General features: G+C 40.1%; 1 protein-coding gene across 3 annotated transcripts in view; it reads left to right on the forward strand.

Moving 5' to 3' along the window:
* Window positions 1-25,564, forward strand: part of MLLT10 (myeloid/lymphoid or mixed-lineage leukemia; translocated to, 10) — a 147,684-nt gene that overhangs the window by 105,856 nt on the left and 16,264 nt on the right. For all 3 annotated transcript variants that reach the window (XM_015410006.1, XM_015410004.1, XM_015410005.1), the window contains 2 exons: window positions 12,725-12,894; window positions 25,240-25,357. In XM_015410006.1, coding sequence (XP_015265492.1) covers window positions 12,725-12,894; window positions 25,240-25,357 — 288 coding nt within the window. The remainder of the gene's footprint in view (window positions 1-12,724; window positions 12,895-25,239; window positions 25,358-25,564) is intronic.

Consider the following 25,564-nt stretch of genomic DNA (forward strand, 5'->3'; position numbering starts at 1 on the left):
TTCAGCAGGTATTACTGTTTTCACCAATCCAGGTTAGTCCCGAAGTTTCATGCAAGCATACTTCAAAGAATAGTCCCAACACTAGCTGCCACCCTACAATCCATTGAAGGTGTCTCTTGACAAGGCATCATCAGGGAAGACATTTTCCAAGGGGGATATCCATTACCAGTTCTCCAGTAGTGCATGGCTCCTGTCATAACATTAACCAAGTAATTCCAAGGACACTTACATATCATCACTTACAAGCTGTCAGAGAGCAGTTAACGTTAAAATTCTGTTTCTGACAGAAGTTACTTTTGCTGCAGAGTTTCTGTGTTAGCTGACTTTTCTTGTGGAAGAGACAAACATTTTCTACAGTCATTCTGCTGAAAGGCCAACCATACCAGGGGAAAATCCAGGCTTATGCTGGAGGTTTACAGGGCTCTGAGAATTTACCTGTGCAAAACAGCTTTTGGAACTCTTACCGTTTGTTTCATTTCATCTACCAATGCTGGGGAAGGAACCCCAGCAATTCATTACATTTTCTGTTCATAGTGAGGTCATGACAGCTTCATTGAACCCATGTTTCAGTCAAAGACATCTCCAAAGTAGCCTCAGCACTGACCTTCATTTGACACTACAAGATGGAGCCCCTTCCTTTGGCTGAAACTACCTTTGATTGAAGGGTTCTACAATAAGTGTATGTATGAATATGACAGCCAAGCCCACCCGAAATGGGAAATACTGCTTTTGGATATCCCATGCTAAGATTCCTACCCCCTCAGAGTGAAAAAAGAGCAGTGGACTTACCATGAAAGTTCCTTCTATTTGAGGTAGGGAGGGCATCTCAGCCCACCCTATATTATGGGGGATATTGGCTGCAGGTTTACTATTATATCATTCCACCATTATGCTTGCGCATATAGTGGTCTTATTTTCAATTTACAGTTTATATAGCCCTTTCAGCTGTGATCTGATTTGTGAACACCACTGTGGCTTTAGGGAAATGTCCAAAGTGAGGAATGAGTTGCCCCTGCCAAGCAGTAGAGGCAAAAAGGTAAGCAAAGATTCTATCTCCTGGCACAGTGGGAGGATTCACCCATACTAAGATGCTCTCCCTACCACAGAGTAGAAGGAACCTTCACAATAAATTCAGTTTTCATTTTCACTACAAACACCTTAATCGTGTAGATTAACAGTAGCATGTCTTGATATACTAATATTAATTACATAAATAAAACATTAAGTGATGTGGCAGTTTTCTTGTGCCTTCATAGTCATTTCAGTGTACTCAGAAAACATTAGATAAATGAAAGGGCAAGACAGGTGTGAGGAAAGAACACTTAATGAAATAGTGCAAAATCAAAACATGGATCTTTTAACAATGGCTGGAATCCAAAAAGTCCTCTTCTGTGAATGGAGAGTACTTCCAAATACACTGTATGTGTGTTGGCTTTTCTTCCATCCAGGTCCCCTGGCACTGTATCAGTTGCTGCTCTGGGTGTTCCTAAAGTTATGAATCAGCTTTTCAGGGGTAAGTGGTAAGGGGTGTGTTTTCCATTTTGGCAAATGGTTCTTTTAAGGATTTCAAGAAGCAATAACCAAACTAGTGGTGGAAGGAGAAACAGCTTTATTTTATACAAATTACAGACATAAAAGAGAGAATAACAAAAGGATACCCACATCCCTTTCTGTCCTGAAAATATCAGTGGTGTGTCAATTCAGGTGTATTGTCTGAAGGTTGCTCAGCATTGGCCTGGTCTGAGCTGAGGTTTTCTTCTCCTCCTCTCTTCTCCTTCTCTCCTCTCATAGAAAAATAAGCCCTCCTAACTTATAGTGAAACAATTAAGTCCAGCTGGGATTCATTCCAAGGGAAAAGAAAACATCTCCCCATTTCAGCACCAGGTGCAATAACTAAAAACAGAAAACCTGATACCATTAACACCTTCCAGCCTGGTGCTGTCATCTAAACACACAGAAAGAGAAACTTGTGATCACCACTATCTCCTCAGGTTAACAACGGTCTTCCACAATACCTCTACAAGGAGCTTCCAGAACGGTCTTAGAACACCTGTGGATGTCCCTGAGTGATCCTTTGGGTTCACGTCTATTTAGGGCTCCCAAATCTCGCCAAATCGTGGCAGGGGAATCACATGTCTTTGCAGAATCCCTGCCGCAGGGATGGCGAGACGCGTTGCACCGCCATCGCCAGGACATGACACTACGTGTCGCTCTGGCAACGGGGGCTGTTTGGAGTCCTATTGCCAGAGCGACGCGAAGCGTCATGTCCTGGCGACGGTGGGTGCAACGCATCTCGCCGTCCCCGCGGCAGGGATTCTGCAAAGACATGCTATCCCCTGCCGCGACTTGGCAACCCTATGTCTATTACATTAAATTTTAACACAATTTAACACTATTAATGTGTTCTTTGTGTTAACCATCTTGTTCCATTCAGTTTGCTTCTGAAAGCTGCTATAGTGCAGTGTTTGGTTATCTGGAGTGGGAGTCAGACTAGTGTTTCCGTGGGTGCAAAAAGACATGGCTTCCTAACGAAAATATGGATTTCTTGACTTCCCCCTCCTGTGATAGCTTGAAATGCCACTGAAATACTGTTCCTGAACAGGGATTGTTTTGGGCTACGGCAGAAGGGGGAAGAGGAAAAATTGTACTCTGTGGCCATTTGTAAACAACTGACAATTATTAATGAGAGGGGCTGCAAGTTTTATGAACAGAATGGTAGTTCTGTTTGGGCTCAGGTTCCATTTTCCTTTCCAGATGTTTGGGGAAAAGTTACAGTCTTGGATGCAGTGAGGGCCTGCTGAGCTGCAAGCATGTGGCAATCACATTAAAAGAAGAGGAGGAGCAAGTCTCCGAACTTGCCTATAGAATCCATTCCACTGCTGAGTGGTTTTTGTCTTGCTGTCCTGCTGTTCCTGTGAGTGCATGTATAAAGAGTAACTGGGGGCATGGCACCTTTGCTTTATATGTGTAGGCTTTAGCAGCAGGTTGTGCCTGCAAAAATGGCAGTTCTAGGGGGTTCCTACAACCTACCTGAGGGTTCTGACCCATAGATAGAAAACCAATTGTCTTGATTCTAGTTCAGTCTAGTTTCTTGTTTTGGAAATAAAACTGCATTGGTCACATATGTATATATAGGGAAAGGAGCCATTGGAAGCTAAATGGTAGAGCAGCTGCTAGGCAAGTAGAGGGTCCCAAGTTCAATCCTTGGCATCTCCAGGTAAAAGTACCAGGTAGGATGGGAAAGACCTCTACTGGAAATCCTGGAGAATGCTGCCAATTTGAGTGGACAATACTGACTCTGATGGACCAAGAGTCTCATTCAGTATAAGGCAGCTTTGTGTGTGTTCTTCGTGCGAGCCTGGTGGTTTACCTCAGATTCTCAGTGGCTTTTAATGTCATTAGCCATGGCATCCTACTTGGCTGAATGACCACTTTGACAGTAGGGAACATTGGTTTACAGTAGTTTCACTCTTCTCTAATGAATCCCTGCTCTTTCTAGATCTGGCTGTTGGAAGCTAAGCAGGTAACTTACTAGGCACAGAGCTTACTCAGTGGTGGCATTTTTGGGACTCTATCCCCAGGGATATTTGCTATGCTTCTTCACTGCTGCCATTTAGGTGAATGTTAGATTCTTTTTTAGCAAGGGGTTTGAAGGGTTTTTTTTAGCTGCTGAACTGCTGTGATGAATATTTGATGATTCTGTAAGATTTTAGTATTAATATTTTACCATTGATTTTATTGCTTGATGTTTTGTGTTTATTGTAAGCTGCCTTCTGGTTTTGCCATACTGATAGATGAGGTATGCATTTAATGAATTTATATGGCCATTGAGTTAGGGTATTCCATTTCTTTGGTTGTCCATAAGTCTTTTAGGTTTGAGAAATAATTCTTGTTGTAAGTATAAATGAAAGATCAACATCTATTTGTAAGAATTTTCTAGGAAAATAAAATAAAAAATAAGATGCCTTCTTGATTGAGAACAATTATCTTTGATCATCTGGAATCAATTTACTACAGAGCACATTCCTAGTAGCTTATTTGCAAGATGGCCATCAGCCTTTAACTTCATCAACTATTTTAAGATTATTATTAAAAACCTTTCTTTGAGATTAATAACAAAAAATAGGATCCTAAATAAGGATCCTAAATAATAGCTATTTTAAACTATTTGGTTTAAAATTTAATGCCTATCCATAAACAAGGTGAAGTAACAATATTGAAAATGCTACTTTTCTACTATGTCTCTACTTTAATATTTGTATCTGTTTCAGGGAGATTCTCCAAAGCACAGTATGCAGGCCAATGTGTAATTTTCTATCTGAGATGACTCTGCAAGGCAATTAGTTAGTTTATGGTTAGTTAGGTTTTGAATCCAGCTTTATTGCCTTGTACAGAAGAGAAGGAAATCTTGTTAACCTAGATTTCACAGGTTTTTTTAGTAATGCTTTTCAAACTATACAGCTAGAAAAAAATCCAGCATTATTATTGGATCAAGTCTGAATAGGTGGAAAAGAATTGTTTGGAACTAGAAATATTTCGGGTTCAAAGGTTTAACTGTGATTTATAGTTGTGGAAATTATGTTTGAGGAGAGAGGGACTTGCAAGGGAGAACTCATTTCCCCCTGTGTCCCCACTATTTCCTTTTCCTTCCTTCAAAGCCCCCATAGCATCTCCCCTTTTCCTGCTTCCTTCTCTCTTTCCCACCCACCAGTCAAACTTACCTTTATCTGTCCTCCATCTTTAGCTTTCCTTCCTTACATCCTTCTGGTAGCCTCTCCCTAGGAACACAGAGTTTTCCTGGGTCACTGGGCTGGCCCAGGCTCAGTTGTGCAGTGGGGAACCATCGACTTGTGGGGGGGGGCAACCTACTTTTCCCTGTATCCCCATCCCCAACTATTTCCTCTTTCCTTTATAAAAGTGCCCTCCTAAACAATTCAATTTTTATTATAAACCCACTATTTTAAAAGAAAAGTGAGCAAAATTCAGATTCCCACCCCCGTAATCTGACAGAAATCTATCATGTTTCTGCTTCTATAATCCTTGCATTCAGCTATGTCCAGTTGGTTGCTGTTAATTGTTTAGTATTTCTGAATGTCCATTTTTATCCTCTACTGTTCAGGTTTGTTAGACTTAGCAATTAGTTCTCTCTTTTCTCTTCTGGGATGGATTTTTCCTCTCATTTGCTGTTCTTTGGTTTCTCTATATATTGATCAGAAATAATTTATAACTTTTTATGCTGGTTCCCCCTCCCCTACCAAATGTCAGTAGTGCAGATTACATTGTTCCCTAAGTGCTGCCAAATTGGCAAAAGGGTGCTGTATGAGAGTGACTTTGTCTGATGAAAAGGCTGATTAATTAGCGAGCAACACTAATTTAGCAACAAGGAATGCCCAGCAACTGTATTGTTACTGCAATATCTTATGATCAGCAAACTGGGAGTGAAAAAGGGGAGGAAACAGGTGTGCTTGCTGATGTCACAGAGACACTGAGGCTAGATTAGGCAAGCAGCCTGGTATACTTTTGAGCTATGTGATCCATTTTCCATTTGTGCAGACAAAAGGAAAAGAATTCAAATAAATCTGCTAAGCATAATAAGATTGATCAGGGAATCAAACCTGATGGCCAAACATTTTTTCTAAGGCTTAAAGAGATTGTTGCACGATACAGCACCATACGTTGGGGGTAGAGGGTCAGTAAGGAAGCCACCCTGAGACGGGTTGTCTCAAGGCCGTGGTGCATATTATAATGTATGTGGTTCCATACTACTGCTGCAAGCTTCCAGTGGGAACTCCATTTTAAAGCTCGGTGGGGGCCCAATTCAGTTCAGGGCCTCAGTGCTGGGGAGGAAAGGCTCCTGCCTCCCCCTGTGCTGTTATCCTGAGCCAAAATAGTGCAGGGGGGGAACCATTTGCCCCATGTGGGGGCTGTGGGAGCCCTTCTTCCCTATTGCACCACAGTCCTGATCTGAATTGGGCTCCTGTGGCACTTCAGCTACAGTATGGCTACAGATTCCTGTGGGGACTTCCGTACATTGTAATGTGTAGTTTGGCCATGAGTTGCAGGGGAAGGAAAGACAAATCAGGCCCCAGTGATCTCCAGGGAGGAGGAAGGAAATGGCTGCGAGCACTAGCCTAAGGATTAAAGGACTATTCCATAGTAAAGACTTGCTCAAAAGTAGGCTGGGGAAGTCAGCAGGGAAGTGGTGATTAATAAGTAACGGCAGAGCAACCTGGAGGAAGGGCCAATTTGTTGGTATTGGCAAGAAGCCTGGGCGAAGGATCACCAGCAAGGCCTGGAGTCTCCACACAGACTGAGGCATCCAGATCCTTCCAGGGGCAAGGGAGAAGGTATTCCTGGGTCAGAGGAAGGGCAGGCAGTCTGCTTCTCTAGCAGAGGCATAATTTCTTATGACCCTAAACCTGCAGTAAGGATGCAGTGGCATGAGGATCCAGCTAGAGGTCTTGGGAGTGAATCGCACCCCAGGGAGGAGACATGGAGAATGGACCTGGGCAAGAGGACTGTTATTTGGCAAGTAGGCCTCCCTGCTGCATTAGTTGGGGCTGTTAAGCCTACAGGAACCTCATACAAGAGAGGTTAAGAGAGACCACTAACCTGTTTCCTGATGTCTGGTAGTTGTTGGAGAAGCTGGTGGAACTGTGGGACAAGCTTCATAGGTATTCATAAAATACAGGATTTCAGTAAACAGACAACCAGCTGTATCTCTTAAAGAAAACAAATCAGATGCTTGCTAATATTGTTGTTTTCATTCATACATAAGCAATATGACTGAATGCTCTTAGGTGGCCCATCCCAAAAAATCAATAATTGATTTAAAGTGTGTAAAAATAAACCACTTTAACAAGTTCAGCTACTGTAAGTGATCACAGCAATAACTGCAGACAGATGCATTTTTCTTCTTTCTTTTTATTCTTTTGTGTGTATTAAAACACAACTTTAACATGGAATTCTTTTTCTCCTGACTCAAAAGCTTTCTTGTAGCTGATGAATACTATACATGATGGTAAGTTATATTAGAATGTTCTCCACAGGTTCATTTATCACAAAAGGTAGTCTTTTGTGCAGAATTCTGATTGAAGGTCTGCATGTTCTATTGATTGGATGAAATCCAAGGTTGTAGTGAGTCAATTGTTCGGTACCTCAGTGAAAACTTTGTAGATGCCTGCAGGAGGCTGATAGGTCAATAGTTCCTCAGGTTTCTTTTATTACAGTTTTTGTGTGTAGCAAAATGATAATACTGTTATTCTACTACTGGGGCTCTTTTTTCTTTAATTATTTTTGTAACTAGCTTTCCTTGGCTCCGTTCATAGCTGTGTAATATGAAGGACTACCTGAGGCTCCTTTCCGCTTTGGCCATGCATTATTTCTAAAACACGTGAAAGGATATTTTGCCTTATCCATAATTCACTTGTGCTTGTGCAGACATCACTCCACCACCGCGAGCGGGCTCAGGGCGGCTTACAGGGGGCACAAGCCCATACATAAAATCCAGTATAACAATAAAATTATAACAAGTAAATCATACAATCATGCTGGAAGAGGGAGGGCTGCTGCTGAGGGCAGGATCTGCGTCCTCACTGCCGGCACCGCTCCCTGAAGAATGGTGGGCCAGGGGACAGATAGGTGGCTAAAGGAGCTGGGGGGTGGGAGAGAGAAGGCAAAGCAGTGAGGATGGTGGTTGGTTGGTAGAGCAGCAAGGAGAGGGGTGGGTGGACAGAGCTCAGATGATGGAGCTAGGTTGGTAGGCAAAGTGATGAGGATGCGGGTTGGTAACTAGGCAAAGCAGTGGGGATGGAGGTGGGTGGGTAAAGTGCAGACGCCAGGGGCTATTGGGCAGGCAAAGCAGCAAGGATGGAGGTGGGCGAGTAGAGCTCTGAGGATGGAGGTTGGCAGGTAGACAAAGCAATGAGAATGGGGGTAGGTGAGCAGAGACCAGACTGAAGGAAGAGGGTACAAGCAGGAGGGTAAGGAGGAGGTGGGGACCAGGGTTGGGGTAAGAAGGGAGAAGGAGTTTGTTGTGGATGAAAAAAGATGGGGGGAGGAAGTGGTGGTGAGGGGGAATGGTAGATAATGGTGGCTGGGTGGTGTCAGAAGCAATGTTCCCTCTAAGCTGAGTTAGTGTGAGCTAGCTCACACTAACTCAGCTTAGAGGGAACACTGGTCAGAAGTCAGAGGACAAAGCAGGGAACAGTGAGGGAATTTCCCCCTGAGTTTCTCAAGTGTCCCTGCTTGCCTCATCTAATTCAGAGAAGGTGGTAAAAGTACTTAAACCAGTGTTGTAAAGGACTGGAAGTGGGTGAGCAAGCAGGAACTTATCTGGACAAGGCAGAACATTGTTCATGAAGAGTAAAGTTGATACATTTTCAGACTGCTTTGAAATGTCAGGCTTGCAGTTTGGAGATAATTCCTGGATTTCTCTTTTGACAAACAGGTGGCACAGTGGCCAGAACTGTTTCTCATTAGCTTAGGGTAGTTCACCAGCTGCAGCCTTTCCTGGATAAAGCTGACCTGGTCACTGTTAAACAGGTCTTGCCATTATCTAGATCAGACTATTGCAACATACTGTATGCAGGGCTGCCTTTGAATACTGTCTGCTAATACACAGTGTGGTAGCTGGCATGCATGAGTTCACTGAAGGAAGCATATAAAACTAGTGCAGTATGAACTGTACTGCCTGCCTGCCATATTTTCTGAGTCTAGTTCAAACTTTTTTTTTTAGCTGTCTTGGGCTTTCATGGATTGGAAAGTTTTCTACAGAGAATAAAATGCTGTCCTGAATTTAAGCATGAATCCGAGGGAGGCTAGATTGGTCCTGAATGTAAGCATGAATTAGAGGGATGCTGGAGTGTAGCTTGGTCATATTGGCAAAACAAACGTGTGGGAAAGTACAACAGATAACTGAGCAGGATGGTTAGAGTATAACAAACATCGATGTCCTTTTGTAATCCATGTATGTGACCATCATTAAAATGACTCTATTGGTGGTCTTTGCAGTCTGATTGAATTGCTTTTCATATTTTGTAATCCACACTGAGTCTCAGTGAGAGGGGCAAGTTATAAATTAAAGTTGATAATATATGTGGGAAAAGTCCACTGTGCCTGGGGAAGGATGTGATAGAAATAAGGTAGAATTGGTTGAAAATCTCAGTCTTGAAGAGGAAAATGGCTGCTCAGGGAAGATGACAGCAGAAAATTGGGATGAGGAGTCAATTAAATTCAGAGATAAAGAGCTACATAAATATGTTGCATTTCTGTTTTCTTGTTACACTATCTCATTAATATGATATTTGAGATGTTTATTTAGTTTTTGTATATCTTTAATTATACTACCTGGTGTAAGATTTTTTTAAAGGTAGGTTTTAATTTTTGCTTGTAGTCCCAGAGTTAGAGGTACTGAAGACTTGAAATAGTGTACATAATTGTTGTTGTAACTTTGATCACTACAAATTATAGTTACAACAATTCAGGTTCTGAGGAGTAGCAGCTATGTGGTACACTTTGATGTACTTTGCAATGAACGTGTATTATTGATGGTAACACTGGTTAACTTCTCTGACATTGCAAAAAATACTTTAAACATAATATCTGAAAAGCAGCAATTCAAAAATCCCAATAATCACTCTGCAAAAAATACTTTAAACATAATATCTGGGAAGCAGCAATTCAAAAATCCCAATTTGTTGTTGTTCAGTCGCACAGTCGAGTCCGACTCTTCGCGACCCCATGGACAATCTCCCGCCAGGCTCTCCTGTCTTCCGCCGTCCTCCGAAGTTGGCTCAATTTCATGTTCGTTGCATCGCTGACACTGTCTAACCATCTCATCCTTTGCCGTCCCCGTCTTCTTTGACCTTCAATCTTTCCCAGCATCAGGGTCTTCTCCAGTGAGTGCTCCCTTCTCATTTGGTGGCCAAAGTATTTGAGCTTCAGTTTCATTATCTGGCCTTCCAGGGAACAGTCAGGGTTGATTTCTTTGAGGATTGACTGATTTGTTCTTCTTGCAGTCCAAGGGACTCTCAAGAGTCTTCTCCAGCACCATAGTTCAAAAGAATCTATTCTTCGGCGCTCGGCCTTCCTTATAGTCCAACTTATTTTAAGAAACCCACAGATTTAACAGAACCATAATTAGTAGGAGTTAGCGTGTGTTTGCCTCTTTGCTTGGGTCTGGAAGAACCTCATACCAAAGTCAGGTTTAACCCTCAAACGTATTGTACAGCGTGTTGTGCCTCTTTTTCTTACTACATTATTTTTGGGTCTGCTAGTGGCTAGACTTTTATGGTCTTCCACTTAGTTCTTATCTCTGTTGCAAGTCACTGCTCCACTAAAGCTTCTCTAGTGTTTTTCTGCTTGTCAGACGGTCACTCCCCACTCAGTTCAAGTTATTTCAAGATGGGCAGGGTACCTGTTGATCTGTTCAAATAAATATTGTTCGAAACCTGTGATCAACAGCAGTTTTAATGAGTCCTTGCCCTGATTATGATTTGATTTGATTTATTAAATTTCTACCCCGCCCTCCCAACCACGGCCGGCTCAGGGAGGTGCATTGAACTCTCCCCTAGCAATTCAGGATGTAGTGCTAGAAGCCCCTCTTCCGGGTCTGAGACAGCACAGGATTCTTTTCTGTAGTTTCACATCCTCCCCACTGTAGTTTCACATCCTCCCCACTGCTAGCAGTAATGATGTAGCAGTAGGGAGGATGTGAAAGTGGTCTTTCCAATTGCCTCTGTCTTCATTTGGGGTGTCTGCCTGGCAAAAGAAGTGGCAGTCTGCATACTCTTTTTACATGTTTGTGATTGCTCCCCAAGCAAGGTGCTGCCAAAGCAATCTTAGAAGAGAAAATTTCCTGGGGAACTTTCCCCATGGCATGTCAGGGGCCATGGTGTTGTGAGGCCATGGCTTCTGCCTCCCTGCACAAACCCAATGCTGGACTTGCATGCAGAAGGTGCTGTCGCAGCATCCAGCATCAAGTAAGGGGAGCAGGGAGCTGGCTCGTGATCCTTGCCCCTGCTTACCTGTCAGTGCGTTGTTGCCCCTTTGGATCAAGACTCTCATAGTGGGTAGAAGTTAGGGTTCTGAAATGGGAGAGGACAGCCACAGAGTATGGACTTTGCTCTCCTTATTGGGTGTCAGTGCCAAGTGCTTGTCCTGTAGTGCTAAGTGCCCTGCCTGTGCTTCTCCCACCACCAAAGTGCCTTATTGCCCACTCTAAGTCCGCACGGCAGGGAGCTCCAAGACAGAGTCCCATGCCATGTGCCCTAACAGCCAGTTTAGTGTAGTGGTTAAGTGTGCGGACTCTAATCTGGGAGAACCGGGTTTGATTCCCCACTCCTCCACTTGCACCTGCTGATGTGACCTTGGGTCAGTCACAAGCTCTGGCACAGCTGTCCTTGAAAAAGAGCAGTTTCTGTCAGAGCTCTCTCAGCCCCCCCACCTCACAGGGTGTCTGTTGTGGGGAGGGGAAGGGAAAGGAGTTTGTAAGCCGCTCTGAGACACCTTTGGGTAGTGAAGGGCGGGGTATAAATCCAATCTCTTCTTCTTCTTAGTTGCAAGGTGTCCTGGTGGACGTTTTTGTAGAATGGGGGGGGGGCTGCAAGTGGGTGCTGGGGAGGGGCTTGGCCATTGTGGGGAGGGAGGTGATTGGCTGAGCCTGTAGTCGGCATCCTGAGCTCCTCCGGTTTGGTGCAGTCGTTAGGAGCGCAGAACCGGGTTTAATTTCCCACTTCTCCACATGCAGCTGCCGGAGTGACCGTGGGCCAGTAACAAGTTCTCTCAGAGATGTTCTTTCAGTCCTTGAAAGAGCTCTCTCAGCCCCACCTACCTAACAGGGTGTCTGTTGTGGGGAGGGTGAGGGAAAGGAGATTGTAAGCTGCTCTGAGACTCCTTCGGGTAGTGAAGGGTGGGGTATAAATCTAATATCTTCTTCTTCTCTCTCTGAGCCTAAAGGGTGGGGCTGCAGGAGCAGGGGAAGACTTGATATTCACGTTCAGTGGGCACCTGTGGGCTACACCATGTTTTTTGGTGGTGTAACTTTCTGCCTCTGACAGGGGGCATTCCCAGGCTAAAAGGGCTCAGGGAGCTGACTAACTCTGGCCGCACCCTCAGAACCACCCACAACCACACCGGATCAAGGGCTGACTCCTCAGTTGTGCTGTCAGGCAGCTGAGCGCCTGCATGTGATGGAGCACTGCTGGGGGCCTGTGCCATTGTGTCATTTACATTGGCGTAAATGGGACTTATGGCAGCGTAAGGGTAAGTCAGCTCCCAGAGCGCTTTCAGCAACCCCCCCCCCCCCAGGATTGCTCTGCCTCCCACCTTTCATAATGGTCACCATTTTCTTATTTTGTAAATGGCTGTCTAACTTTTTAACAACTCTTATTTTTGGTTTATACAAGAACTCTTTTCACTTAACAGAATTTGACTGCTTAAAGCAAATATTCTCTATCTTTAAAATATTTTTCTAGTTACACTTGTAACCCTCAGGCAGAAAAGCAAAACAAAAAACACTCTCATTAAGGAACCTCCCCATACACTCTAAAACTGTTTGAGCCTTTTTTTTTCAGTGGCATTATGCCTGTTATTTAATTTGCCTTTAATGAGTTTATTAAAATAATTATATAAAAGTGCAATTTAGGACCTTACTGAGGTCTACCTTGTGTACTAAGTAATGAATCCAAAAAGACTTGTGTGTATGTGTGTGTTTTTTTTCCAGGCACTTATAGCAGTAATGATGTAGCAGTGTCATTTCCAAATGTAGTGTCTGGCTCAGGATCTAGCACTCCTGTTTCCAGTTCACATTTACCTCAGCCGACTTCTGGTCATGTGCAGCAAATGTCTCCATCATCTACCCCTTCTGTAACAGCGGCTGTTGCTACAACTCAGGTAGGTGGCTGTAAATGTTGATGAAGTGGGCTTTGGCTCACAAGCATTATGTTGTTGTAAAGACTAACAAATTTATTGTGTCACATGATTCTTAAGGGTTTGTCTAAATATTTCTCATATTTGAGACATATTTTTAATTATTTTTGTTTCACTAGCTGCACTGTGAGCTTCATTAGATAAAGAAACATATGTATATAGTATTCAAAGTGTGTTTGATTCATATAGATGAGAAATCTTTATATATTCTAGTGAAGAAAAACATAAATGTTACAAATAGAATAAAAACTGCTGCCACATTTTTACTTGTACTGCTATTTGACTCTAAAGCTGCTACTTTCAATTAGTGCCTACAAGATCTTCATTGAATAGTAGTCAATAATTTAGAACTCTACATATGGTCCTTTATGATTAAACACACACAGAAGATAATTCTTTATTAATACAAATCCATTAATTTTTTTTCCTGGTTGCTTGAACTTGATATTTTGGACATATGTTTGAAGTACAGTTGTAGCTGTTAGTATATTCTAATCCAATCATTCAGTTTTTGATATACTTTTAGGTAGTAATTCCTGCAATACAGTTGAAGTAGTATATCAACCACTAGCCATGACAGTATAAAAGCAAGCTAGCTATAAATTCACAATAGATTCACAATGGTTATCAATACTGCAAGTACCACAAAATAAAAGTTTATGTATAATCAAGAAGCTTTAGAAAGATGCTTTCTTGTATTATTAAAGTAGTAATAGTGTACAACATTAACTGTTTAAAGAGACATACTTTGACTACAAACTGTTCCTTTTGGATGTTGATCCAATCAATGGACCAATGTTTCATCTGAAATTGTTAAACTCTTAAAACACTAAATGCTGTTTCCTTTAGCTTTTTGAAGAAACTGGTGGAGGGGTCTGTTGTCAAAAACATATGATTTGTATACCTTATTATCTCTACATTTAATATATCCTTTGCTTTTGACCATTTTGGAGGGTTTTTAAAAGCCTTTTCCTAAAATCTTCTGGGGGGGGGGAGTCCCAAATAACCTTATGTAAGTTACTAGCCTACCTGTTACTCATGACTTACCTTAGGGCACATAGGTGGCTTGAAAAAAAAAGATCTGAGACTCTTCAAATTTAGAAAAGCTTTCCTGTTTGTTTGCCTGCAATAACCTTGTAGTGTCTAGAGGGGACTAAGCAATTTACAAGCTTGTTTCTAAGTATTTAGAAGCAGAAAACAAAAATAGGAGAAATGAACTGCACACTAGTACTTACCTGAAACATTAACTTAATTTCCATTTGTTTAGTGAACATGTGAAAAGGGATGCAAGTTTATATGTTTTTGTAGAGAAAATGCAGACAAGTGAATCATCTGTTCAGAGTTTCTGTGTGTTGCATGCATGCATTTTTTAAACTTCAGCATTGCTTGATGGGATACCTTTTTCAACCTTTTCCTTAGGCTGATCAGTTTGTGACTCTAAGGGCCAAATCCCACTGGTGTTCTGTGAATGGATTATTTGGCCCAACGACTGTGTGGGAGGGTGTTCCTGTCCTATTTTCCCAGTTGAAGATACTCTTCCCCTGGCTTTTTAAGCCCCAGTAAGAAAAAAGGGGGGGGGCACAATGGTTTAGAGATTAAGACGCTGAGCTGCAGACTGGAAGGTATGTAGTTCAGCCGTTGGAGACCCTAGTGCCGCGTGGTAGAGTGAGCTCCCGTCTCTGGCCCCAGCTCCTGCCCACCTAGCAGTTCGAAAGCAAGAAATTGCAAGTAGATAAATAGGTACTGCTTCAGTGGGAAGGTAACAGCATTCCGTGCACCTTGGCGTTTAGTCATGCCTGCCACATGACCACAGAAACGTGTTCGGACAGCTCTGGCTCTTCGGCTTGGAAATGGAGATGAGCAGTGCCCCCTAGAGTCGGATTTGACTAGCTTTCGAGCAAGGGAAACCTTTACCTAGGAAAAAAGACCCCTGTATTTTGTGTGCCCCTCCCCTCCACTAGAGCCTAAAGCAACTCAGGATCTGCAATTTGTGAATGGGGAAAACAGTGCAAAAAGAAGAGCTGAACCTTCCTTTTCTTCAGTCATCCATATCTGGATTATCTGTGATTGCTTCTTGGGACCATCTGGCGTTCTAGTTTTGGAGCTCCAAGGTCTCATGTAGTTCAGCCATAACTTTGAGAGAGACAATTATTCTTTCTTGCATTTTACTTTCTTGGCAGTCTCTATCAAGGAGTAAGAAGGAAGTAAACATGAACTCTCCCATCACCATTTGTTTTATACACTAACCTGTCAGCTTCACAGAGGATGCAACTGATGACAGAGCCCGTTTCTTTTCATCCTTACGATCCAAAGAACACTTTCTATTATATTTTATGCGGTTTTAACTTGGGTCTGTATTTGTGTTTTTTCCTTCTTAAAAAAAAGTTTGTGGGAACCACCCTACTCTAACCGAAAGCTTTGCATGGGTGTGGGTGACTTCTCAAGGGACCCCTCACATGCAAACATATTTATCCAAAGTTCTTAGAGGATGCTGGGTAGGCTTTAAAGACTTTAACTGGGATGGTGAGGCTACTTGATCGGCTCTCTCCCTGACACCTAGCCTGCGCCGCCCGTCAGGAAGATCATGAGCAGAATGATAGTGAGAACTTGGGTACACTTTTAAGTGTCCCATCTTATAACAACTAATTACTATCACACAGCACTTTATAAATTATGACTGTTTGTAACTGAATTGTTTTAGATTTATTTTAATTGTATTGTATCAACTAGTGTAAGCCACCCTGAGCCTGCTGTAAAGCGGGGAGGGGGGTATAAATCAAATAAATAAATAAATAAATAAATAATTTCCCTGTCATTCCAAACAAAAAATTATTCTGGTCATAACTTCTCACAAATTTAAAGAAAAGGTTAGTTAGCCAGTCTCACATTGATTACCTTTCTGCTTTGATGTGTCTTTCCAATTAGTACCTTGTTTACTGGTTATTATTGTTTTTTAACCAATTCCCAATCCAGAAAAAGATGCTACAATTCACATGCTTCCAGCTGGGAACTCTATCAAAATCCAAACACAGAATCATCTGTCTGTCTGGTAAAAGTCTCTATATGTCACCTATGATGTCACTGTATGCATTGGCTGCCAAGAAGAATCATGTAAAACTTTCGTCTTGATGTTTAATGTGCTGGAATCCATGTTATTTCCTGGCTCCAGAAATTTTAATGTTTTTTAATCTTGTGTTTTATTGCTATATTTATTATTGCTTGGACAGCTATTTTTGTTATATTGTTATGGCCCTTAGCCATACTGTGACACAATAAAATTTAACCTGTCTGTGTGCCTGCCTGCCTGCCTGCCTACCTACCTACCTACCTACCTACCTACCTACCTACTTATCTATATGACTGCTCTGTCTGTTTGCTATCAGTTTCACAAATAGACTCTTGGGTATAAGGCCTGTGTTTTCCCCAGCAGTTTACGTTGGCAGTCTTCTAGTTAGGTGGTATGAAAGTTGATTTTGAAAAAGTTAAGTATTTTTGTTAATAGTTGAGTGCTTTCTCATTTCCTCAGGAACACTCTAGACTCCGAATGTCACTGAGCCCTGGTGACTTTGCCTACTCTGAATTACTTGACAGAAAATTACTTTGGTTCAGATATCTTCTGCTGGGTTAAGACGATGCAATGAGTTCATTTACTTTTTCCTACAGTTTCTCCCTGTATATCTTTGTCACCCGAAAAGTATCTGCACCCTATTGAAACCTGGACAGACTCCAGTAAAATGGAATGAATGACTAAAGTAGGCTTATTGGGACTCAGTTCAGATATTTTTAGCCATTTATAATACTTACCTCCATTATGTTCTTTATTTACATTATTTAAAGTTTGCCTTTCTCACTGAGACTTCAAGGAGGATTACATGGTGTCAGTCAAATACAGTCAATGGCATGGCTCATCTGATAAAACAGTGCAATAGAGTCTGGATGGCAGAAATCTGAAACAGAACTGAAACAATCTGAAACAAAACATAAGCAATTAAACATTACACGTTAAACGATGCAGGGATTACTTACAACAACAGACAGAGCACAGTATATTATTTTGACATTAACTTTAAATGGCTTTAACTGATAACATAGAAGACAATTAAACATGCCTGCAATACTTTTCCTGAAAAAAGTAATAGAGCATAAATTTTACTATAGTAAGTTCACTGAAGATTCCAATGTAAAACTAATGTGTTCAGCTGTCTGCAACAGCTCCACACACAAGCATATGGGAGAATCGTATGTCAAGCCCTGAACTTTGTCCTGTGTTTCTCTGTGCTTCTGGGAAATGATCATTCTATACCATTCTATAGTGACCTCCTCTGGTTGGCAGGAATAAAAGCAGTCCTGTTGAATATTTTTTTCTCTCCCCCATCCTTCAATGTAAGAAGACTGAAAATAGCATGTAATAATGCCTGACCTTTGAGCCTCCTGAAATACTTAACTTACTCAGTTGTGCTTATACTTCAGTAAATGGCATTAAGGAAATAACACTTCCATTATTATGTAGATGAGCAGTTGATGTTTTAAAAACTGGTTTACATAATTATTGCTAAATAGTAGGCAAAAGTATATAAAAACCGTCTTTCATTTCAACTAGGACTTTGGGGATAGGGGAGAGGAATTTACAGCCAGAGGGAAAATTCCACATAACATGTGACTCTGCTAGTAGAACAAAGGAATCATAGTTGCTCATAGTGTAGAATTTGATCCAATTAAAATCTTTACGTTTTAATGTGCTGATTTCAGTAATGCAGGCCTCCTGCGTAAATATAATCCTGCTTGACTGAAAGACAGTTGCATGATTTTGTGCACAGTGCTGCATGCTGAGACAACTACATCATGGTTTCACAGTCTAGCAGTAAATGCTTTCTGCCTTCAAGCTGAAGCTTATTTAGTTGGGCTTATCTGGTGCTGCTGTAGCAACCATCAGTCTCCAGGCAACTGAGGCACATTGACCTCTTCGATGAACTGAGTGTAGCACTACTTCAGTTTAGCTGCCTGAGACAATAGTAATGGTGGTGAATGTGAAAAATGGGATTTAAAACAAAACAAAACAGTATGCCATGAAAGGATGTCAAAATACTTCAGTGAATTTGGGCACAACTTTGAGAGGTTTCATGCAATTTTTTTTCCAGAGTGGCAAAAGTTTGTTGATAATACAAAGCCCTTGTAGGTCAGATGTAAAATTTAGTGTGATTTAAAGCATTTTGTGGAGAAGTTTTTGACTTTGACTGGAATGCATCTTTGGGTAACAAATGTTTGATTTATACCTTTCTCCAGTTATATGTCAGTAATATGATAACCTTGCTGCTTCATTTCCTTCTTTCTTACTTAGCTGTAATTGGCAAGGAGGAGGGTTGGGGCAAGCATAGGCTCTTTTTAAGAAATCTGAAAAACTGGAAGTTGGAGTGCTGTCCAAGTTTCACATTAACATGCCAATATTGTGTGTGTGTGTGTGTGTGTGTGTAAAATAGGAATCCGTTCAATCATTTTCGAACATCTGAATGAGAGAATTCTACAGTTTCCTAGCTGTATTTACTTTTGCCTCTGTAACTATATATATTTTTTGTTTGAAAGTAATTGGATTTTCTAGTGTAAATATAAAAGCTGTATAAATGAAAGTTTATTTAATTCACATAATTTTAGTAACCTGCTTTGTTCATCCACCCAATACTGTACTTTTATTCTTTGATACTTTAAGGAACAGACATCATTTTCTGCAGATGTAACCACTTTTCTATATATGCACTCACTTCTTATCAGAAATGTTTTATTTTTATTTAGTTATCTTAAAATGATCAGAATTAAGAAATACATCTACATAATGAATGTTGTTCAAACAGTTGTTTTTTTCTGTTGAAGGAAAAATGGCTGGTGTGTTACATCTCAATAGATAGAAAACATTTTTGTTCAGGATATTTTCTGTCGTCTTTCAAATAGTTCCTGGGTAGTTCAAGTGTTTAATATAGTTTACTCTGAAAAAAGGGATCAAATGATTGAAGGTAATGTGGAATTTACAGGGTGAAATACAATATTGTGTTCCGCATCCTGAAAGTCTTTTTTCCTTAAGAGCACAGCTTAGGAAATACAGTTCTAAAGTATGTTAAGTAGTAGTAATAAAGCTGAAAAAATTATTGTCCTTGTCTTTCTGATTCTGTTGGAAATAGATTTTCTGAAATCAAGTTGGTACAGAATCTCTAAGAATCAGTAGTCATCTGTTCCTTGTAGAATATTGACTCTTTTGTACCAAGCAAAAGTATGTTGGGCTCCTTTATCACTTTTTAAAAATCCGACTTGCATTTTTAAATTTTTGACACAAGAACAGGAGATCTATCATGCATCTTTAAAGCATGATCCTTGTCATAAGCAGAGTGAATCCAGAAAAGTGTTGTATTTGGAGCACCAGAAGGTAATTATCTCACTCAGCCAAAGTTCCTTCCGGAGTTGGGGAGTGAACAGTACTGCAGCGGCAACACCTTTACAATGGATGTTTGTTGCTGAAGCTGTGAAGTGTGTACATAAAGTTGTATTTCCACTTGATTCCCACATGGCCCAGTCTGTGTCCCACAGATACTATACTGTTATCAGAGGGAACAGTACTTGTATCTTTTTTCCTTGCTGTTAATAATAAGGATTGTAGGCATGTCCATGCTGAAATAATTATATGAATAAGAAAACAATGACAAGTTAGTTATTAGCTATCTGATTTACTGATAATGCCATTTAGATTGCATATCTAGTCATTTCTGTATGAAATAGTTGCTTAACTGCAATGGCTGTTCTTTTCCTGGGTAAATGAATGTTTTTAGATGGACATATCCTTTTTCTATTTTAATACTCCACATTTTATTTGAAATTAAAAATTATTTCACAAATTTTGTCTGATTACCTGTAATGATCATACTGACTTCATATAAAGGTGCAGTATCCCCTCTGTGAATTGCTGCCGTCCTGCAAAAGCATAAATACCACCAGGGCATTAAATACTTCGAACATTTTCTGTTAGCCCCAATTACACTAGAAGTGAGCAAAATTTGCATCTAAATACCTGTGCTTCCTGAGCACATTTGTTTACCTTTAAATGGAAATAAGTTTCTGAGTTGAAGCAAGCAATGTAATCATTCTTGGTTTAATTTTAAAGTATAGAAATAATTGTGGCCCATAACTATTATCAGCAACAACATAAATTATTCCCAACAGGGGTATTGATTAGATATAAACTGATTAAGAAGCTGCTCCGGAATTGGTGGTTCAGCCCTTTCTTGTTGTCCTATCATGAATGAAGCAGAGTTCAGTAATGGTTTAAGTACAATTAAATCCCTCCCCCTTCTTTATGGAAACTCAGCTGTGGGCATTTCAGCATTAGCCTAAACAATGGTTTGGAATATGTTAAGCCCCTAACAATTAGGGAGAAGTTTGGGGCATTGAATAATGTCGAATGATGCAATTGAACCTGACAGCTTCAACAGTCAGCCTACTCATGGGACCTGAAAGTTGTTCACACTTGGTTTCATCTCTCATCACACGCTGGGTATTAAAACCTCACTGGTAGGGAGCTTAGGCAGAAATGAGGCTTCTTATCAGAAAAAAAAATCATATCTTAAACTTGAGGTGAACAGGAGCTTATACTTGATATCTAAGATTTTAAGGTCCTCCTTAAAAAGCATAGTAAAATATCTTTTTCTTTCAGTCAATATTAGATAAATGATACAGTGCTTTTTCTTGAAGCATACACTTCACCTAAGTTATATTCTCATTTTAGACATACATGGTCACAGTTCAGTGGTCATAATCCAGACCACTGTGGCTGCAGACACGTGTGTTGAGGATTCTTGTAGCCTCAAAGAAGTCCTGGGCTCCTTCTCCCCTGCTGCCTGTATACTGTCAGGAAGCATAACTGGCAATTGGAATGTGAGTCACCTGCTGGAGTGCCAGGGCTACATGGGAAGCATACACATTGCACTGCCCACGTACCCATGTGCACATACGGGTGGGGGAGAGGAAAGACTGGAATCTGAGTCCATGGGAATCCGTGGCATTTGAGTATCGTGTCCTGTATGCTAAAATAATAATTCTGTAACTTGTAAACAAAGGTGAACATGTGTTTAGAACACTGTGGTTCACATAAACTGGCTGGTTTGTTTTGTTTAATTGAATACAGAGACAAGGTATATAAAGATGTAGTCAATTTGATGTGACTTTATATGATGTATGATCTGCCTCTATTACTGGTGTACTGAATTTCCCATAAATAAAAGCCATTTTATTGTATGTATGAACATCCTGAATATGTAAGAAACTAGTGCTTCTTAAATACATACTTTAAAAAATTAATATGTAATTCGGTTTTACACTGCAAAAATATACTTACATTGAGTGTTAATGTTTCTGGTTAATCTGACTCAGCTAAAACAAGATTCAGTTTTAGAACTGCTGTATTTTAGTGCTTGCTTAAATCCATGACCCTAATGCATATTGACAGGATGACTGTGCATTTTTAATAAATGCTTTCTTCGGAATGTTTCTACTTGGATTGAAACACGATACTTCTGTTGCACCTTTAAGTAATGCAGTAATCTAATACTTTGCTTACTTTTCCTACCCAAATGAAGCTGTCACACACAATAGTAATACTGCTTAATCCTACTTTTTGCTGCTACTTTCCCTGTTGCCATCATAAAAAGCCAATTCCTTAATTTAGGCTATAGTTCCATCTTTCTGGGCAATTTTCTAAACAAAAAAAATTATATATAAGTCACTTTAGCTGTGTTGTGTTGCTGCATTGTATATCCCAAGAAGCCTTTAAAAATAAAGTTAAAATATTATATAGTAACACAGAGAGTGAACAACTAGGTGTGAAGTGTCTCAGTATTTTAGGTGTGGTGTTAAATCATACCAAGCCCACAGAACAGTTGCAGTCATGTGTGCCTGCATCCTGTTAATTTCAGTGAAACCGAACTGTGTAGAATAGGATCCTTTAAATAGTAGGACTAGATAAGACATTTTTAAAAAGATCAAATTTTGAGAATTTAAAGGAGTTTTTAAATCCAGAATTTTTTTCCAAGCACAATTGTTATAAAGAATACACTATTAAAAGTTAACCCATATAATTTAGGGCTCCGAGTTAGGGCTATGGTAGGGGGGGTTCTTTATTTTTGCACAGACTACTGCCTTTTGTTCATTAGAAGCATGTGGGTTGGGTAATAATTTGATGCATGCTAGCAATTTTTGTGCTCCTTTTTTTTTTTTTTTTGGCAAGGCCATCATATGGCCTGATACAATCAAACATGCCACTATAAGAAATTTTCACTGGGATCAGTGACTATGATTCCAAACAGAGTTTGAGTCCAGTGGCATCTTTAAGACCAACAAGTTTAATTCTGGGCACACAAAAGCTTATACCCAGAATAAAACTTTGTTGGTCTTTAAGGTGGCCCTGGACTCAAACTTTGTTCTGCTGCTTCAGACCAACAAAGCTACCTACCTGAATCTGTGATTCTAAAAGCAATGCATCTAAGTCTGTGTACCCACAGGGGCTTTAGATATCTATTTGCTGAACAGCTCTGTGTGCTGCATGGTAGACCACTTTTGTAAGGAGTGATGTTCCAAAACCAGTTAGTGGAGGGGGGGATCCCAATTGGTGAGTGCAGTTCCTTGAACTTGCCAAGAGTAGCTCTTTGGATGCTGGCCAATGGGCCTCTCTTGTAAGTGGTATGTTCAGAATCAGTATTTGAAAAATATAAAAGCAGAAATAATGGTTGTCTTGTGAAAAGAACATTGAGGCCATCAATATTATTATTTTTTTTCAGCAGTAAGGGTTGCTGTACTGCTTGTTCACATGCTTGGAGCAGTAATAAACTAGTTCCAAAGACCTGCATTTTTTTTCTAGATTTATTGTAATAAATTTTGATAATATTCAAAGTTTCTAAGTTGTATCTGCCTTTTATTCCATTGTATCCCCTAAGACCTTTGCAGGAGAATGTTGAAAAAGATAGGGATTTTTTTTTTTTTTTTTGCTTTTTTTTACATTTTTATCCATCCCTTCTTCCAGGGAACTCAAAGAGGCATACATTGTACTCCCTTCTGCATTTTATCCTCGTAACAACCTTGTGAGGTTGAAATAGAGCAACTGGCCTAAGATCACCCAATGAGCTTCATGGCAGAGTAGAAATTTGAGACTGGGCCTCTCTGATCCTAAGCTTAAACAGTAACCACTAAACCACACTGGCTCTTTGTAATAATTAAATAAAATATTTTGCCATTACTAAAGCCAGTGATGCCTTTTCTTCCTTGTAACTGATTTCTTCCCCTGAAGAATGTAGTTTATGTATATGAATGTGCACATTAAACTAAAAATTTATCTCGTAATCCATAACTCAGTTACCTAATTTATGCATATCCATGGCTCATTGCTTGATGACTAGAGCACCAGGAGGCAACTTGTTTGTGTAAATGAGCCATCACATATCTCAGAGAAAACTTATCTCAAGTCACCCTAAAGTTTTTCAGTAGATGCACTTGGCACATTCAGCTGCAAATAATCAATGCTACAATCCTAAACATGCTTGCCAGGATGAAAGTGCCACTGAAGACAATGTGTCTTGCATTTGAATACATATGCTAATGATTGAGCTATAAGTGTTGGGTCAAGTTACCTATATGCATATGGGAATTGGCCCTAAGTAATTCATAATCGTATATCAGTTTCAGTTTATCTAATATGTTAAATGTTCCATGGATTCAGCCCTTCCGATTCTGTTTAGTGAGTGATCAGGAAGCCCTGATCTTCAGATTGGCTATTGGCATGTCACAGATCACTCATAGAAATATCCATATTTCTGTCTGTTGGGCACAATTTACCCTTTGTTAATGGAAAATGCATTCATCATTTGACATAGCTGATAAATATATACATTTGTAGAAGCTTAGTGTGTTGGCTAAGAACTGATTTAATGACAAGACATGATTCTCTAGAGATGCAAGTTATTATGTGATATTTGACTTGTATTTCTTGTCTCTTGTATGCAGTTGCACATCTTTTCAATTAAATAATGTATGCACTATCCAGTCTAAATTAAGCACTTGAAATCCAGTTGGCTTCAGAAGGGGAAATCAGTGGGACTTAGCTGTTAAATTTTGGCTGAATCGCACTTTAGGAATTTAATTTCTTCTGGAAAGCACGTTTGCATGTATTTCACATTAAGGCTAAAACAATCTAATTTCAGACATATATCTAATTTTAAGCCTCTGGGGCTTAAATTTTTAATTTATTATTCTTAAAAGCAATTGTCTGCAAAATGTAATAGAAGTACTTTTGCGAGTCTGCACCAAGTATACAAATTAAGCATTTAAAGGAGATATATCTATAAAAAGTAACATAGTCAAAGGAACAAGGTATTTTTATTACAAAGGATTATGCAAGAGTTTTGCCAGCCTCCTCAGTTTTATCTCTTCAAGGGTTCATTTTCGCTTGTTTGGCACAAGTCCCAGCAGAGACCTGCAGAATCATGGTTAGCAACATGAATGAATGAATACAAACTTTGGACAATCTCTTCAGTAAGTAGAGCTGGCCAACTGCCAAAAATACATTTCCTTATAAGTGGGTCAGGGTAGAGCTGTGATTCGTTGAGCCCTATATTGTATAGAAAACATACTTGTAATGGCTGTTTGCGCTCTTTAATAAAATAAAAACAAAACCCTGTTTCTCTGTGCATCGAAATAGGAAGTAACCAAATGGCGTTCAGGTTTTACTAATGATGGAGTACAGCAAAGCAAATATGGCTCTGTATGGTTAAACTATAAAGCTGCAAGTTGGACCTTTTGACCTATACAGCAGCCTTGTGATGTAAGAACCCAAGCATCTGTTGTCTACCTGCCCTGTATTTTGTAAATGGTTTAATAAGATTAAATAATTAGGATAGCCACATGGTCATCAAGCAGCTAAGTCCTTGTGTTGCCAGAGTGCTTTGGAAATGTGAGCAACTCTGCATACTCAAAGTATTGTCTGGAAATTGTTTAAAATCACAGTTCATGACATTTCAGGCTCAACTGGGATTAACATTTTCATGTTTTATGAATGGGTTTTTCTAAATTTGCACTGTATTTTGGGTATCAAAGCTGAAATTCATGTGTGTGTGCTCAGAAAGTTTCACAGATCAGTTTTATTTTTTTCCAAGTAAGCATAAATGAAAAATGTCCTTAATCAACATTTTTGAATTTAATGTAACAATATTTTAATTCTTTAGGGCAATCCCCCCCAAAAAAAACCTTTTAAAAGAATATAATTTTGGGTTTGTTTGTTTGCAGGCAAATGCCCTACCTGGATCTTCTCTCAGCTTCCCTCCATCCCATGTGTATGGCAATAGGTTGAATCCCAGCACCTCAATGGCAGCACTTTTGGCACAGTCTGAGAACAGTCAAACAGGCAAGTTAGTTTTCCCAGGAATTTCTCTTTTAATGGAATGGTTTAAGATTTCTAGCTTCATGTGCTTGCCTTTTAATTAGTTGTATGCTCAATCACTTGCTGCAGTTCGGCAGTAATTCCGTTTTGCTGCAGAAATCACTGTGGTGTATCTTACTGTCTGAAATGTGAATGTTTAAGCAGAGCCATGAGCAGGCAGGCATGCAACAA

The sequence above is a fragment of the Gekko japonicus genome, unplaced genomic scaffold (genome assembly GCF_001447785.1).
Source record: "Gekko japonicus isolate JY-2015 unplaced genomic scaffold, Gekko_japonicus_V1.1 scaffold101, whole genome shotgun sequence".
Lineage (NCBI taxonomy): Eukaryota > Metazoa > Chordata > Lepidosauria > Squamata > Gekkonidae > Gekko > Gekko japonicus.